The 16128-nt window shown below is 35.2% G+C and overlaps 1 protein-coding gene across 1 annotated transcript in view; it reads left to right on the forward strand.

Annotated features, from left to right (window-relative positions):
- Window positions 1-15761, forward strand: part of ZNHIT6 (zinc finger HIT-type containing 6) — a 61025-nt gene extending 45264 nt beyond the window's left edge. Inside the window, exons 9-10 of the mRNA XM_081055040.1 lie at window positions 9840-9964; window positions 13814-15761. Coding sequence (XP_080911166.1) covers window positions 9840-9964; window positions 13814-13854 — 166 coding nt within the window. The 3' untranslated portion in view covers window positions 13855-15761. The remainder of the gene's footprint in view (window positions 1-9839; window positions 9965-13813) is intronic.
- The last annotated feature ends 367 nt before the right edge of the window (window positions 15762-16128 follow it).

Consider the following 16128-nt stretch of genomic DNA (forward strand, 5'->3'; position numbering starts at 1 on the left):
TAAAGTATTACCTAGGCTTTCGTGTCATAAACATCACAGAAGATTATAACTCTTCTTGAGGGTACTACCCTATTATAGTCGCACAGATTCTGTTAGTTGTTTACTACTGTGCTAGTTGTAGTTAATAATTTTGGAACACTTTTTTTTTTGAAAAGCAATCAGCAAAAGTATGAGCTATTTCTCTTGGATGATTTTATTTCCATGCTGAGAGGATTTTATTTTTTACACGAAGATTGCTTTACTTTCTTTGGATCTGTAACATGAAGTACTTAAAAATAATTTACGGTGAAGTTAAGAGCTAAGATACTTTGTCTTATGCCTGTGTAGAGAAATTAATTTTGCCGATGTAAAGACTTCAGGTGACACCCCCCTGACCTCTCTTTGGCTCTTACTAATACCCATCCGCCAGCAAGCTAAGACCCTCTGCTACCTTAAGGCAGAGCTGACCTCCCAGTTTCTGTTACTCGCTCAGATTCTGACCCTATAGACTCAACTGCCTGCCAGACGCCACCTCTCAGCCCTAGTCGATTCTAAGAGCCTGGTCCCCTGCCAGCCGTACCTCATAGTCCTGCCAAATCCCTCCTTGCTTTTCACCTAGCCCATACCCCTAGTAGATTTCCAGCTCACCCTCAGAGATTCTGGTTTAGTCATTTGTTACATAAGACCTAGAAAACTACATTTTTCACATTCTCTGCCTCCTAGTGGACCCTGATATAAGTTATCCCTGGGACCACACTTTGGGAAACACTGGCCAGGATGGTAGACGCCTTGAGGACATTTTTGGATTGCACACAGTATCTAACATGTTTTCTATGTAATAAGTGTTTGGTGGATGTTTATTCATCTGAGTTGAAGTTGTATAAAGAAATATGTCATTTGATATTAGGATGGATTTTTTTTTAAATCAGATTTTTACATCCTGAAAGATACTAGTCTGCACCCTTGGCCTAATTGAACTAGAAATGGAACATTAAATGATACAGTTTCAGACCTATAGAGAATAATTGAAAAATATGCTTTGAGGTTATTCTAAATAGGAAATTTATAATATGTAATAAATATTTAAAAGATTATTTAAAAATGTCCTGCCATTAGAAAAGAATATCTTGAAAGTTAAGATTATTTTTATAATAATGGTACAGAATTAAATATATATCAGAGAACATTAAAGGAATTCCAGAATTCCTAAGATTGATATTAACTACTTGCAGATGCCTTGTCTTACGTGACTAGCCAAAGATCACTGTTGCCTTTTAGTTAGATCCCTTGAAAAGAACTGAAGAATGAAGGATTAGTTAATAAAAGCACTGTGCTCTCTAGATGGGATTACTTAAGCTTCCTCTTGTTCTCCTTTTGGAATTTGGTTCTGTTAATAAACACTACAGAAAAAAGGGGGAGAAATTACTTAATCTAAGGATCAGTAGTAAAGAGTCTTGTGTGTAGTAAAAGATACCATCATCGGTGCTCACCTATCACATTAAGAGACGCATTTCGAAGAAAATTTTATTTTTGGAAAACAGTATGGAGATTCCTCAAAAAATTAAACCATACAACCCAGCAATTCTATTTCTGGGTATTTATCCGAAGAAAATAAAAACAATAATTTAAAAAGACATTTGCACCCCTGTGTTCATTGCAGTATTATTTACAATAGCCAAGATATGCAAGCAACATAAGTGTCCACCAATAGATGATGAGTGGATAAAGAAGAGGTGATACGTGTGTATATGTATCTGTGTAATGGAGTATTACTCAGCCATAAAAAAGAACAAAATTTTGCCATTTGTAACACCATGGATGGACCTAGAGGGTGTTAGTGAAATAAAGTGAACAGAGAAAGATAAATGCTGTATGATTTTACTTATATGTGGAACCTGAAAAACAAAACAAATGAGCAAACAAAACGGAAATAGATTGATAGATACACGAGAACAAACTAATGGTTGCCTGAGGGGATGGGCAAAAAGGGTGAAGGTTTGTTATTTTTTAACAAACTTCCAGTTAAAAAATAAGTGACAGGAATATGATATACAGCATAGGGGAATGTAGTCAATAATATCATACCTCTGTGCAGTGACATACAGTTATTAGACTTATCGTAGTAATGACTTCATAAGTTATATAAATGTCAAATCACTAGGTTGTACACCTGAAACTAATATATTCTATGTAAACTACAATTTAAAAATTAATTTAAAAAATTTACTTTAAGTGTAATGTGTGTGTTTTGATTAATTTTATGCTAATAGTTAAAATTATTCAATTCAGAAGAAGTTTTAACATTTAAAGCTTTAAAGTCATAGGTTAAAAATTAAGTTTTTAGCTGACATACATATTTGTTACAGATAAATATGGTTGGGTAATCAGTAAAAGATTTTCAAGCATAAATGTATTATTTAGAATAAAATTCTGTGGAGAATTGGAATAGAAATACAAGTTCAAGGAGAAAAGGAAACCTTATTAGATCTCTAAATGTTAAAGAAGAGCTTGTGTATATATAGCTTGTAACCGTTTCATTTTAAATCATCAGTATTTACATTATACCATAAATTATATTCTTTGCATCTATTTAAACTTGTAAGTAAAGATTGTAAGTTAAATTATATGTCTATTTTAAAATGTACAAAAATATCTTTTTTCAAAATTATTTTAGGTTATATATAAGCAAAAAAATATGAAGACCCTGAATAAGTTTTCCCAAACACACACAAAACATGTTTGTTGCAAGGTTGAGTTAAAGTCAAGGTTAAATCTAGCGACTAATAGATGACTTTATGAAGCATAGTAGGTGGTAATGACAAGCTCTCATTGAGTGCCTTCTACTGTTTTTTTAGGTACCTTGTTAAGCATTTTACGTACATTATGGTTTTTACATTATACATTATAAGTGTGTTATGATTGCATAGAGAGCCCTGCCTGTATCTTTGTAACCGCTAACTGGTGGAAACTAGATCCAAAGCTAGTCCTGCCGGCCTCCAGATCCTTGGTATGTTCCTTGAAATACAGCACCTGCCCCTCAGGGCTGTAAATGCCCCTAATGCATGTTCTTTGTTTTGCATTTTTAGGATTGTTGATTTGGTTTTCAAAACGAGAGTCATGATCAGGATGAGTACATGCTCAAAATGGTATTAACCTTTGTCCACATTTTGGATCTAGACTCTAGAATGAAGGAAGCAAGGGATCATTTGATGATTAGAAAATGTTAGACTCAACTTGCAGAGTGTCCACACATACAAAGGATTTGTGTAGAGAGGGGTGTTAAATGTTTTTATCAGCTCAAAGATGACACATCAGTGATGGAATGGGTTTCATGTATGGCATTCTGCTTGAAGCAATTGAATGTAACATCAAGTTGAGAGTTAAAATATATTTTCCAAGTGTTTAGAGAAAACTGTCATTTTATATTTCACATAATTTCCTTAACCAAAATAGTATTTATTTGAAATGAGAGCATCACTGTGGAAATTGTAGGCTTATAATCTGCTAAGAATTTGACCATCACATTTTGGATCTATTCTTTAGTTAATCTACTAAATTTACCCACTCTGGTTATGTTGCATAACAGTTTATAGCCAACTATATATACTCTTCAGATGGAATAATGACATGATTACTTGAAATTTCTAGGTGAATTCAGGTATTTTATTTTAGCCAAAGAGCCTCAACCTCTCCAACCAGACCTGTCACTATAATTTATCATAAGTATGAAAACTGTGAATGCTGTGTGTATTCCCATATCCACTCTCTACTCAGTCCTGTAGACCCCTAGCTTATTTCTGACTATCTACCTTTTATGGATACTTTCTAACTAGAAAGCCTTCATCTTTTCACCTCTAGTGAATACCTAATAGTCCGCCATTGTATTCCCACTGCTAAGCAAGATGTCTGGTACGTGGTAGGCCTCAATAAATATGTTCAGTGAGGACTGAGCAAGCACACAGGTGAGTAAAGGAATTCAGTAGATCTGCTTTATAGTCCCAACTCTTCATCTCCTTGAGTGAGTCAATACTTCTCAGAGCTTCAGTGCCCTCACCTGGAAGACAAAAAAAGGTTAGAGTAGTTCTTGCTAGGTCTAAAATAATACAAGTCTGTGATATAGTTAACTCATTTACCTTTAAGCAAGAGTTTCGCTGATGAGCGTAATATTTTACAAAGCAATACTTCCTAATAAAGATTGAAGGTGTAAATCTGTACTGATCAGACTCTTGCATTCAGTTTGGCACCAGAGGAGACATATATTTGTTAACGAGAGTAAGGCTAATTAAAATTAATTGGAGAAAATCCATGGAGGAAAAAGGAAAATCCATGGAGAAAACCAATTGAGGGGGTAACGAGGCTTAGCAAATAAAGTGCCTGTATATTGAAGGCACTGTGCAGCCTCAGAGAACATTTGGAAGTAGATAGGGAACAAGCGAGAATGATTACTGGGTATCTACTTTAGATTTCTATTGTCACACTCGTCCTAATAAAATGTGGTACGTGTTTATTTGACTGGCACCCCATTAAACTGTGAGATTTATTTCTATGAACTTCCATTACCTCGCAGACTACCTGTACATGGTGGACCCTAAAATAAATATTTGAGGAATTAATTGATGAATGAATGCCAGGCACTGGGTTTACAACATGTTCACAAGCATTAGTTCTAATGAAGTGCATACTATATATATTACAAGATCGGAATCTTTAGCTCTGAGAAATTGACTTACTCGAAGAAACCAAGTTACAGCTACCAAGCCAGGATTTGTACTCAGTGCTGTTTGTCTACAAAGTTTATGCTTTTTCTGCTAATTAGTCTTGTCACAGATCCTGAACATAATTCCTGATAAATGTGTCATTTCCCTGCTAGAGGTGCTAAATTACCTTTGGAGTGTAAAAATCTTACCTGATATTAGTGTGGCAAGTTACACTTTAGAAACATTTTCACCTATTACATTTAATCTTCACCAGTTTTCCTCCATCGTTGTACTTATGAGGAAAACTGAGTACCGTTGAGGAGTCACAACTCGTAAGGACCAGTGATGAGATTGGAACCCAAACCTTCTGGATTTAAAAGTAGCTTACCAGTGAGGATAAGAAAAGAACAAATGGTATCTAGAACAAATAAGAGCCTTCAAAGGTCCTCTTTAAGGCATGTTTTAAAATGTATAATTGGTCACTTTATTTTACCACATCACAAAGCTTTCATATCATGGATAGACTAGGGTCATTCACCAGTACAGTTCGGAACTGCTGAGCTTTCTGAATGGAGGCATATGTCTGCACTCACTAACTCATGACTGGTGCCCCATGTATTCCTCGTCTACGTGGATTCATTAAAGTCCAAAACAAAGTGTAGCAAACCGCTAATTTAATTACTGTAATTTTTTAAATATGAAATCTAAAAGATTAGATAAGAAAAAATTTAACTTGGACAAGATCTGTTTCTCATGTGACTTAGGCAGTGTGAGTTGCAAAAATTGTCAACACAGGAGTATTATTTGAAGAAATTTTAAATAATGCCTTTTTCTTTTAAACAGAAGACTTAAAACTGACCTCTGTGCTTAGTTTGTTTTTATATATTTTAGTTTGAGTTATGTTATCTTTTTTTTTCCTATTCTGGGTCTTCATTAACAATCTGCTTTCTCCCATTTCATTTGGATTTTGAAAGCTAATTTGTTCACTTCATCCATTCTCTTCCTACTCTTAAAGTGAGTTTAGTACTTTTAAGATTGTGTAATTTTAAAGGAATTTTATATGTGTGAATCTAAAACATTTAGTTTACAATTGATTTGGGACCCTTACTGAATTCAGTTATGCCACGATGAGCCATACTTTTAAAACCTTTAGCTATCAGATAACATTATACTGATTTAATTTTTTTTTAAAGAGCCATAGATTTAACTTTGTACATTTGGAATCAGTTAGTTGCACTTTTAACCCGGAAACCTAGATTAAGAAATAAATACGACTGTTAAGAATGTAGTTAAGTGCTACCTTTGGCAGATAAATATTAAAACTTAGCAACTTTTAGAGCTGGAGGGATCTTAGTGGTCACCCCATCTAGTGACCTTATTTTATGGTAGAAAAGTTCTGTAACGTAGGGACTCGTATTATATTGTTAAATTTGGAGAATATTCAAATTTGGTTTCAATGTTTTTTAAGGGATGGAAAGGGGAGATGATCTTTAAAAGGTGTCAGTGATCAGATGGAAAATAAAGTAGCTTGTGACTTTAAAAAAAATTCTGTCTTCTTTTGCGTTATGAGAAATTTTTTTTTTTAAATCCTAAGTTGCTAATAAAGTGCAGAGAAAGAAGTTCAAGAACGTGGCCGGTTTCTTTGAAAGTTAGTAACAGAGCCAAGATTAAAAGCATACCGTTGAGATGGAGACAGCTTTTATTTATATGTCAGTCACTATAACACCTGTTTAGCCTGCTGAGCCTTGCTGCCCTTGTAATGCCCCTGTGAGCGGCCTGGAGCAGGGTCAGCAAGCAAGCTTGTGAGGGTAAGCAAGTGAAATAACAAGAGGAAATGTCTGAGAGGGTCCCGAAGGCTAAGAGAAAGACAAATGTTGGTGTCTTAATTCTTCCCAACCTAAGTAGTGTGTCTTATGGTAGCAGAGCCATTCTACTAACGGAAACACCAGAGTGGGTGAAAATTTCAGAAAGATACAGCAGTCTCTTAGGATTCAGTGACTTAATGGCTTGCAAAGGAGCTAAAGCCTAAATGTTTTAGGCGGTGCCACGTTGGACTGTACAACTTGCCTCAAAATAATGGGAACAGAAACATTCGAAGTACTATTATCCTCTTGGAAGTAAATGTGATATCAAATAATGGTTCAAAGTTTGTGCTGAAAGTTGCAAGGCTACATTTAAAATGCAAAATGCATAAAAAGGCACATATGTGTTTCAGTACTCATACAATAAATGGCATTCTTTGTTAGAAGAAGTTCAATGACTTTGTCCTGAGCTCAAGTTTCTATAAGAACATGTTACTTTAGGTAAATACAAATGTAAAACAGTGTTCGTGGCTTAAGTAAATGAGCGAATAGTTTCTGTGTTTTACAATTTAGCCCTCACAATAACTTTGAAGTGATACTGTCGTTATCTCCATTTTCAAGCATGGAAACTAGGAGTTAGAGAAGTTAAGTAGCTTGTCCAGAACCCTAGACCAGTAAGTGATGGAACCAGGAGTTGAACTCAAAGAGCTGGACTCCAAACCCTAGCAATCACTAAAAGTTCCTGCTCCATTTAATTAAATTTCAAGTCCACAAAATGTTACTCCCATATGTGTTTGATAGCCTTCCTTTATAAACAGTCTACTAATTTACTTTTCAATCATTGGCCAATTTTAACAGTCGACTAAGAGCAACCACTAGTAGTAGAAAAATCAAAGAAACTGAGAATTTTAGCTAAAAAATTACCACGTGAAGCCTGGCTTCTTTAACAGAAAGCTGAGGCCTAGAAGCTTACTGACATTATAGCAATATTGCCTTGATTAGAAGTTTGCAACATTTTAGGGTAAACACTAAATAAAATTCACTGCTTTTAACCAAACCACACAACATACCAGATTTTCTTGCATTTGAATGTTTTTAAAATAATTCATTATAAGTTCTTATAAATATTTGCATCCTCAGTGCTTTATACAGTGCCTGCTTGGCATATGAAATAGGGACCAAATTTTTTTTTTTAATTTAGCAAGTGTAATCATTATAGTTTTAAGATTGAAATAACATATAACTTATTACATAGTAATTTTTAAGTATCTCTAAATGTTCCTCTGCTGAGAATATATTTTATACTGTATCAGCAATAATATTAGGCACTGGTTACTGTGTGGCTTTTGAAGAATTCTTTTTTTAATTGCTCCAACTCTGGAAACCTAGAGAAACCTAATGAAGATTTTAATATTATAAAAAGAAATAAAATACCTAAAACATTAAGTATACACTGAAAACTATCAAAAACTGAAATAAGTAGAAAATATTCCCTTATTTGGCAAATTTCTCTTAGTAGAAGCCTTATAATTCAGTTTAAATGCACAGAAACTAAATTACTGCAAGTGTTTGTAGTATACCATTTGAAAAGTTGCTGTTTGAGAATTCAAGTCTTGTTTTCTCCTAAGAAAAACTTAGTTATATCCCTTTATATTTTACTTGGTAAGTTAATCTTATACTTCGATATCTAATTCAATCTCATTTTTCTCTTTTGTGTAATTACTGTTAACTTTAAAAACAATACTCCTTATTTCAAAGGGAAATAATGTTTAAAAGATGTGAAGCATTTAGTCTTTGAATGCTGGAACCACTTTTAAAGGATTGTAAGCACATCTGTGTTACACTACACGGGGGAAAGAATGTATACATTCTGTGGCCTATCCGCGCTAGGGTTCCTCGTTTAGGAAAACTGAGTATTTTGCATTTCAAGCTTCTTTTCAACAAAAAATATTCTGTTTTTTTTCTAAAATGAAGAATTTAATTCCAGTGGTGGTGTTTGTGGTCATGCAAACATCAGTAAAGTCTTGGTTTTACAGTTGTTCTCTCACTTGTCACCTACTTCTTAAAAAGACATCAGTTCTTACAGTGGGCTTTGCATTTTGCTTGCCTTTGCATTTTGTTAAGCACTTCTGTTTTCCCTTATTTGACAACTATCACATGGGAAATACTTAGGACACAAATCCCTGCGTCAGGAGATCTTAGGAAGTGTGCTGCGTGTCTCTGTCAGCTCCGAGTTACGGAGCAAATAATTTGTTACTAATAAACACCAAAGTTTTTGACGGATTTGGTCTTAAAACAATTACAGCAGATTCAAATGTTACCCCAGCAAACACCTTGCTCTTGGTCACGTTGATTCCAGTGTGCTTTTTTGAGCGGGAGTGAGAAGGATGGAGTTGCAGCTGTCGGGCTGGGTACCCCGTGGGATGTGTGTTGTGCATGGAATGTCACCTGTCATTGGTGGACATGGAGAAGAAAAGTTGTGCTGCACCAGTAGGCACGTTCTCTACTTTTTCCTCTTTTAAATTACATGACATTCACATGCCAACATATTCCCATACGCACCTCCTCGTGAGCTAACTGAAATTCCACCCCTTTCTCTCCTATTTCAGAAAACAGGCAAAGGAGAATGTTAGGGGAACGCATCTTTAATCAACTCTTTTTTTTTTTTTAAGTGATGACTTGAGCATTTCATACCTTAAGGAATATAAGCATCTAATTACTTTGTGGTGACAACTATGTCATGATATCATGACTGGTAAACTCCATATTTCTTAAAATTTGTGCTTTTGCCTCATTCAGAAACCCAAACCTGTTTTTGTTTTAAATTTCAAAATAGAGGAAAGCCAAACATAATTGGATGTCAATATAAATTTCTGGAAACTATGGTTAGAATGAACTTTTTATAGAAGTGTTTTGTAGCCAGTTATTTTACTGCCACACTTTACTAGAAGTTGTTTATCATGAAATAGTGTTTGTTTTTCTTTTAAGGCTCAAACTAAGTGTATTTGAGAAATTTGAATTTAGGTAGTCATTGTTTTATCCAAGAAAATTTTATGATATATTCAACATAGATATTATGTAAAAGTTAGTCTTTATTCCTTACTTGATGTGAAAACGAATGACTTATTCTAGAGCTTTCCTAATGTCAAATTATTTTACATACTTTTGATTTAGCTTAGAATCTCTGTAATAATAGCTCTTTAACCTGTGTTTTTTCTTAGAGGTGTTAAACTTACTACATTATAAGGATATACCTACTGAATTAATGTCATCACAATTAAAAAAAGTTAATGTATGGGACTCTGTTATATTTGTAATTTTTAATAAATGATTTTTGCCTGTTGTTTTTTTTTATTATAAGATATTATGAACTGGATCCTCACAAAAGCCTCCTTGACAATTTGAGGAACAAAGTGATCATTGAGTACCCAATATTACTTGTGGTTTTGAAAGAATCCAGTAATGACATGAAAGTTCTTCACCAAGGTAAGTGTAAATTTGTTCCTATAATGCTCAGTTACTCTAGTGAAACTGAAGCAATTAGGACTGTCTGGATTTCTGTATGTATTTTCCCACTGTACTTACACTCTTAGTGAATTTGCCGTATAGCTACAGTCAGTACTGTAAACAACCAAATGAATGAGCTGCTGCCTCTGTCCTGTCTGGGAGCATGTAAGCTTATGCTATCAGTTTAAAATGAATGAATCAGTTTGAACATGAAACTGAAAGGACATTCTCTGCTTTATTGGAGTTCTGTGTGTTTTTGTCTTCTTTTAGGCCAATAGTCTTTAAGTAACAGTCTGTCCTGATCAGATAAATTTACTTCCTAGTTAAAACTTTCTTTAGTGATTCCTAAATTGAGGGATTGCAAACGTTTTTAGTATCTTATAGAAAGGGAAATGCTGCAAGGAATATTATGTTTAAAATTTGGACTGCATTTAGAATAATGTTCCATAAGGCTCAAGCATAATTGCCTTGACCCTTTATCTTCTTTTATTTTTAAACCCACTGTTTTTATTTTCTTTGATTTTGTTTCCTTGGCATTTTAGTGGTTCTTTAAAATACATATACTTTTCTCTCTTTGTTGAGTAGTGGAGTTGGGAAGAAGTATTAAAACCGGAAATGGTGTGTCTGAAAGTTTAGTGTATAAAATGACTTATCCATATTTGCAACTACTGATTGAAGTAAGCTAATTGTGTTTCTGAGTGCAGATTCTAGAGGCTGAATGAAATCCAGAAATTACTTTTGACTTACCTTAAGTCAAAACCATTAGATACCACTTTCAGCTAAGAATTATAGGTGTGGGCCAAGTTTCATTGTAACAAACTCCACAGGGCCATAAAAATCTTTGGATTGGATTTAACTCTGTTTTTTAAGAAAATATTATTTGAAATATGTAGTTCAGGTTTTATTGTTATGCCAGCATTATAGACTGTAGCAGGCAGTAACCTTTGTTGTAAGATATTCTCTATATGTATATGTAATATCTTTTTTTCTTGGCAAAAGTCAATAATAAAAAGTTTTTTTTCCAAGTGGCCAAAATTTTGTCAGTGCCACAATTTGAAACTAGATACTTAATTAACAAACATGAAGTTTCTAATAATCAATTATAGGTTTCTAAATCTTGAGGTTAATTCTTGACTTTATATTCTTCGCAATTTGAGAAAATATCCAACTTTATTTTCTCAAATTAGATTAGAAACTTTAGTTTTAAATGACCAGTTCCACTTTTTTTAAAGCTGTGTAAAACCTGACTTTTTCCTTAATATAATTCACATAGCTCTCTCTCTAAAGGTTGGTTTCAGGGAAAGTTGTTTAGTAATGTGGATTACTAGCCAGGGCAAACATTGTCTGTGTAAATAAACACAGCACACACAGCTCCTCTTTCACCTTGTTTAGGAATGCACATTGGAGTAAGGCTTCCTGTAATGAAGCGAAAAGAAAAGGCTACTTTTATAGTGCACTTGGAAACTTCTTAAGTAAAATTTCTATTTTTTGGTGGGTATATGATGTTGGGTGTATTTACAGGAAGCACGAGTGACTTGTGCTTTCAGCATGGAGGATCATTTAGAGCTGCTGTAGCAAAGAACCAAAGAGGATCTGGCAGGATTTTAAGGACCATATATTGTTGTCACATCATAAATACATGTACCTTAAAAATAATGCCAGGTCTTCCATTTCTTTGTGTGAGTGCTTCAAGGTATCTGGTTTTTGTTGTTGTTGTTTTGTTTTGTTTTGTTGTTTTGTTTTTTTGTACCTTCTCATGGCATTGGCTATTCTGCAGGGTGGTCTCTTAATGCAGGAGGAGTCTTATATAAGAACAGGGCATTTTCTTTGGAAAGCCTTGAAATTCTTTCTCTCTGTGGAGCCAAAAAGTTGGATTTTAATCTTGAGTTCATAGCACAAGGTGTCTCTCTTCTAGTTTGGGGAAATGTGTTTCTGGGCTGGCATTCAATAGTTTTCACAGTTGATGGTTGTTATAATGTTTGCTATGATTGTAGATTGCCATAATTTATTTTTTCGAAAGTCTGCCTATATTGATGGGCAGTCGGCAAGTTTTGTTTGTTTGTTTGCTTTTTGAGGAATGCCAAAGGTTGACTGTAATAGGTTGAACAGTTAAGGTGGCCCATTAGATTGGAGATGAAGAGTGTTGATCCCCGTCTTTGCATGTATCAATCCAGTGTGAAGGGTTCAAAATGGTCTTATTTGCGTCACAGGTGCTCATTTGCCAAAATTAACTAGTGAGTTAAATGACTCGATAAAAGCATGCTGCTTTTCAGTCTAAGGAAAAAAAGAATGGAACCCTACTAAAAGAAGAAAACGGGGCAACTTCAGTAAGCAAAGAAAGGGAAAGTCTTCCCCAAACTGCAATGCCAAATAGTACAAAGCCCTATTAATTTAAAAATACCAGCAAAATATATTTCTCTGTCGATCTAAGATAACTCAAAATTAGGAAATGTCTCTGCCTTTGAGAAGCAGTCCAACCCAAAATTGATGACTTGAATTAGTGAAAACACGTGGCATAGCAGCTGCTCATACATCAGTCTGTTGTTAGGCCAGTGAATCTTTTCATCCATTCTCCTTCCCTCTTTCCTCCCCTCATTCCTCCTTACCCCTCTTTTTCTTCCTTTCAGGGTGTGTGTGTGTGTGGTTGTGGCCTCGGGTGTGGGGATGAATCTTAGGCACAGGAATACAGACATAAACGTTACAGTGCAGAGGGTATTATAATAGGGTTTGCATAACGTGCAGAAAAAGCCAGAAGAGAAAACAACTAACTTGTAATATCATGGAGACGCTTGCGGGACTCTACTAGGGTTTATAAAATTCCACGAGGATTGGGACATATCTTGGATGGAAGCTATTTCAAGGCCTTACTCAGTAAACACCAGTTTGATTGCTGGTACAATCTTAAATTTAGGTACCATCGGCGAACCCTAAAGAACTTGGCGATTGGAATATGAGGCAAGATCCAGGTTTATGGTTTTAGCACCAGCTCTCTAGCATTTACTGTGCCTCTCTGAGCTTTATTTTTCTTGTTTGCACAATGGAGATAGATTGCTATAAGCCTCAAGCAAAATCATCTATATTTAAACCTTAATTTTCTTAGTGTTTTTATATATTATTTCCTTTAGCTTCACTGTACAATGAAATAAACACAGCAATCGCTCTGGTTCTCATCTTGCAGATTAAAAAAGAGAACTTTTTAAAAGATGGAGTGACTTGCATTTACATTGATTCAGCAAACGTGGTGTATTGGTGGGATAGATATAGGGAGGAAAGGTTCCAGTCTCTTTCCTCAGGAACTCTCAGTTTAGTGAGTAATCATAGACTTGCTCTAGTCAAGACAGCTCTTTTACAGGAACACCATTTCTGCTCTTTTGGGTGAAAGGAAGGAGATGGCGATTAGCTAGTCTTCTGTCAGCTCACATTCACTCAACGTATACTGACCCTCAATTTTAAGTTTAAAAAACAATCATGGAAAAATGTATTGCAACCACACTTGGCCAGCCAATGTGCTAATAGTGATCTATTCAGTGGTGCAAGGATGGGCTCATAACCACACTGTGAAGTGACCATTCCCAAGTCTTCCACAGAATCAGGAAGGATGTTAGCTCACAAAATATAATTGCCACTTTCAGACATCATTTCGCTATGTATTGTGGCCAGAATTGTATGTCCCGGCTGCCTGAGACGTGACATGGTTGGCCTGTCCCTGTGAGCAGCGCTGTTGGTATGCATCGAAGGGAGGAGAGAAGAGGGGAAAACAGCAGGCTAAACAGAAACAGTATAAACACTTGACTGTATGTTTACTTTTTTTTTTTTTTTTTTTTTCAGTAAAAAGTGAATCTACCAAGAACATTGGCAATGAAAATTGAGCACTTCTGGAGGAAGAAAATTCCCAGCCAGTTGCAGAGGACTATGCATTGACTAGCTGTTGGATGATTGGGGTATTGTCAGTGGGTGGTTGGAATTTTTGTTTCTCTGAAAAGTAATTCAACAACCTAATTTTTCCCCAAAAAAACATGGGTTTTTCTAGCCTCTCGACTTGAGTTACAAGACCCTTAATCCTACTCGCAACCCCTTTTTTGCACCTAATTGACCTAGTGGTTATTTAATTCAGCTCTGCTGAGTTCTGTAGGCTGAAAACGTTTCTGTTGTTTAGTTTGATGCAAGACAAACCTAAGCATCACCTGTGTCCTGTGTCGGCCACAAAGTGGTCATTCTCTTCAGTGGAACGTCACTAAACAGAAAGGCTGTGGACAAATCTAGCCATCAGTTGCCCATTCTTGCCTCGGGATTCTTGCCTTGGGACAAATTACCCTCTTGAGATGACTGAGTGGGTCTTTTGTACGATGTCCTGTGGAAAGGCTGAATATATGTGATTAACTACTATTTCTATATTCAGTGCAGAAAACCAGCGGCTCCACATTGTTGTTTGAACCCTCAGTGCTCCTAAATTTGGCTGTACTTGTTCCCACGGTGAGCTGTGTCTTATTATGAACTCTGTGCCTTTCATCCCATTTCCATTCCATCTTGTCACTGCCATGCAGGGCTCTTGTGTTGACCAGTTTTATGCTGTGTTTTAAAACATCTAGCAATAACTAAAGAAAAAACACTTGGAACTCTTCAGTGTTACTGGAATGTATATGTGTATTTCTGTATATACCTGGCCTAATTTATACCTTATGGCAGTTCGATACTTGATGATCTCACATATTGAAATTAAATTTTCCTAGTTTTATTGGAATTTATAGTTATGAAATTGCAGCATGACTATAAGAGTAAAAGATTATTACATCTGGGTTGCATCTGTGTACTTAATGGTTAAGAAAACAAAGATAAACTTGGATATTAGTGAAATTCATTTTTAGTTTACAACTGGTATAAATTTTAGACCAAAAGGAAACCAGAGGCATTAATTAAAGGGACTTGGAAAGATTAGAAATATAAAAAGATAATGAGAAGATGAGCCTAGGAGAAGCTTGTAGAATACAAGTATGTGTAACTTGGGGTAGGAATTGGAGGAGAGAATCCAAAGACAAAAATGCCACAAAGACCCTTGGTATAAAAGTAATAGTGGGAATGGAATTTACAGGAAGTAAGGCCTTGTGGTGTAAGAAATATAAATATGTCCTAAAGCAACTTCAGGAATCTCCTTCATACAGTGAAATGTGTAGAATTATGTTTTTCACAATATTACTGGGGAGACAACTAAATGGGATTTCAAGGAATTCATATTTAATCTAAAAGGGAAATTTGTCTTCTTGAAACAGAAGAAATAGGATGAATTGAATGAAAGTGTGAATAGTTGAATAGAATTGTTAGTGGGAAAGTGGAATAAAGTACACAGAAAGACATGTGATCTGAATATCAGGGTGGAGAGCAATTTCCTGACAGTGAAATCTGTTATGAGGTAGTCTCATTTCCAAGAAAAGCGCTGAGTTCCATCCCTTGTAGAACTTAAATTGAAAACTGGACACAAACCAATAGTCTCGTTTGTCTCTCTTTGGAGAGAAAAAGAAAACTGGACACAAACCAAAGGATTTATCCTGTGTTTTGTCATCTGCCCAAAAGGAAAAAGAAAGGGGAAAAAAAATCCATATGCACTAATGCTGCATCTTTGCCCTCTCTGTTGTCTGGAATTCTGTTAGACTTTTCAATTGTAGATTATTCCTTAGGAAAGAATTTCACTAGCAAAGTTCCCTTACATGTAACTGTCAGCTCATTTGATTAATATGCACATTTATTCCCACAAGATTTACAATAAACATGTGTTTTAGTGAATAACCATGTCAATTGTTTGGAGGGGGGTGAAATTGGAATAATTCACTGAGAGCCCCAGAAATTTGTAGTATTAAGACCCAGTTTCTTTTTTTAGAGAACCTCTCCATTTTGGATTCTTGACAAATTCTGATGAATAAGCAAATTCTTTGACCCATGTTAAGTGTAACATCCTGCATTTTGTTCATGACTCACATTTTAAAAGGAGAAAAGCTCCACCTGGCCTTCTTTATTTTTTAAACAATAATTTCAAAGAGAAGGTAGGCCTTTCATAATTGCTAATTATTACATATGGGATTAATAGGCATAAATTACAGTAAACAAAGCTTGCACCTGTTCATATTATAAATATAAATTAAAGAGAGTTA

Source organism: Rhinolophus hipposideros (assembly GCF_964194185.1).
Source record: "Rhinolophus hipposideros genome assembly, chromosome: 8".
NCBI classification, from domain to species: domain Eukaryota; kingdom Metazoa; phylum Chordata; class Mammalia; order Chiroptera; family Rhinolophidae; genus Rhinolophus; species Rhinolophus hipposideros.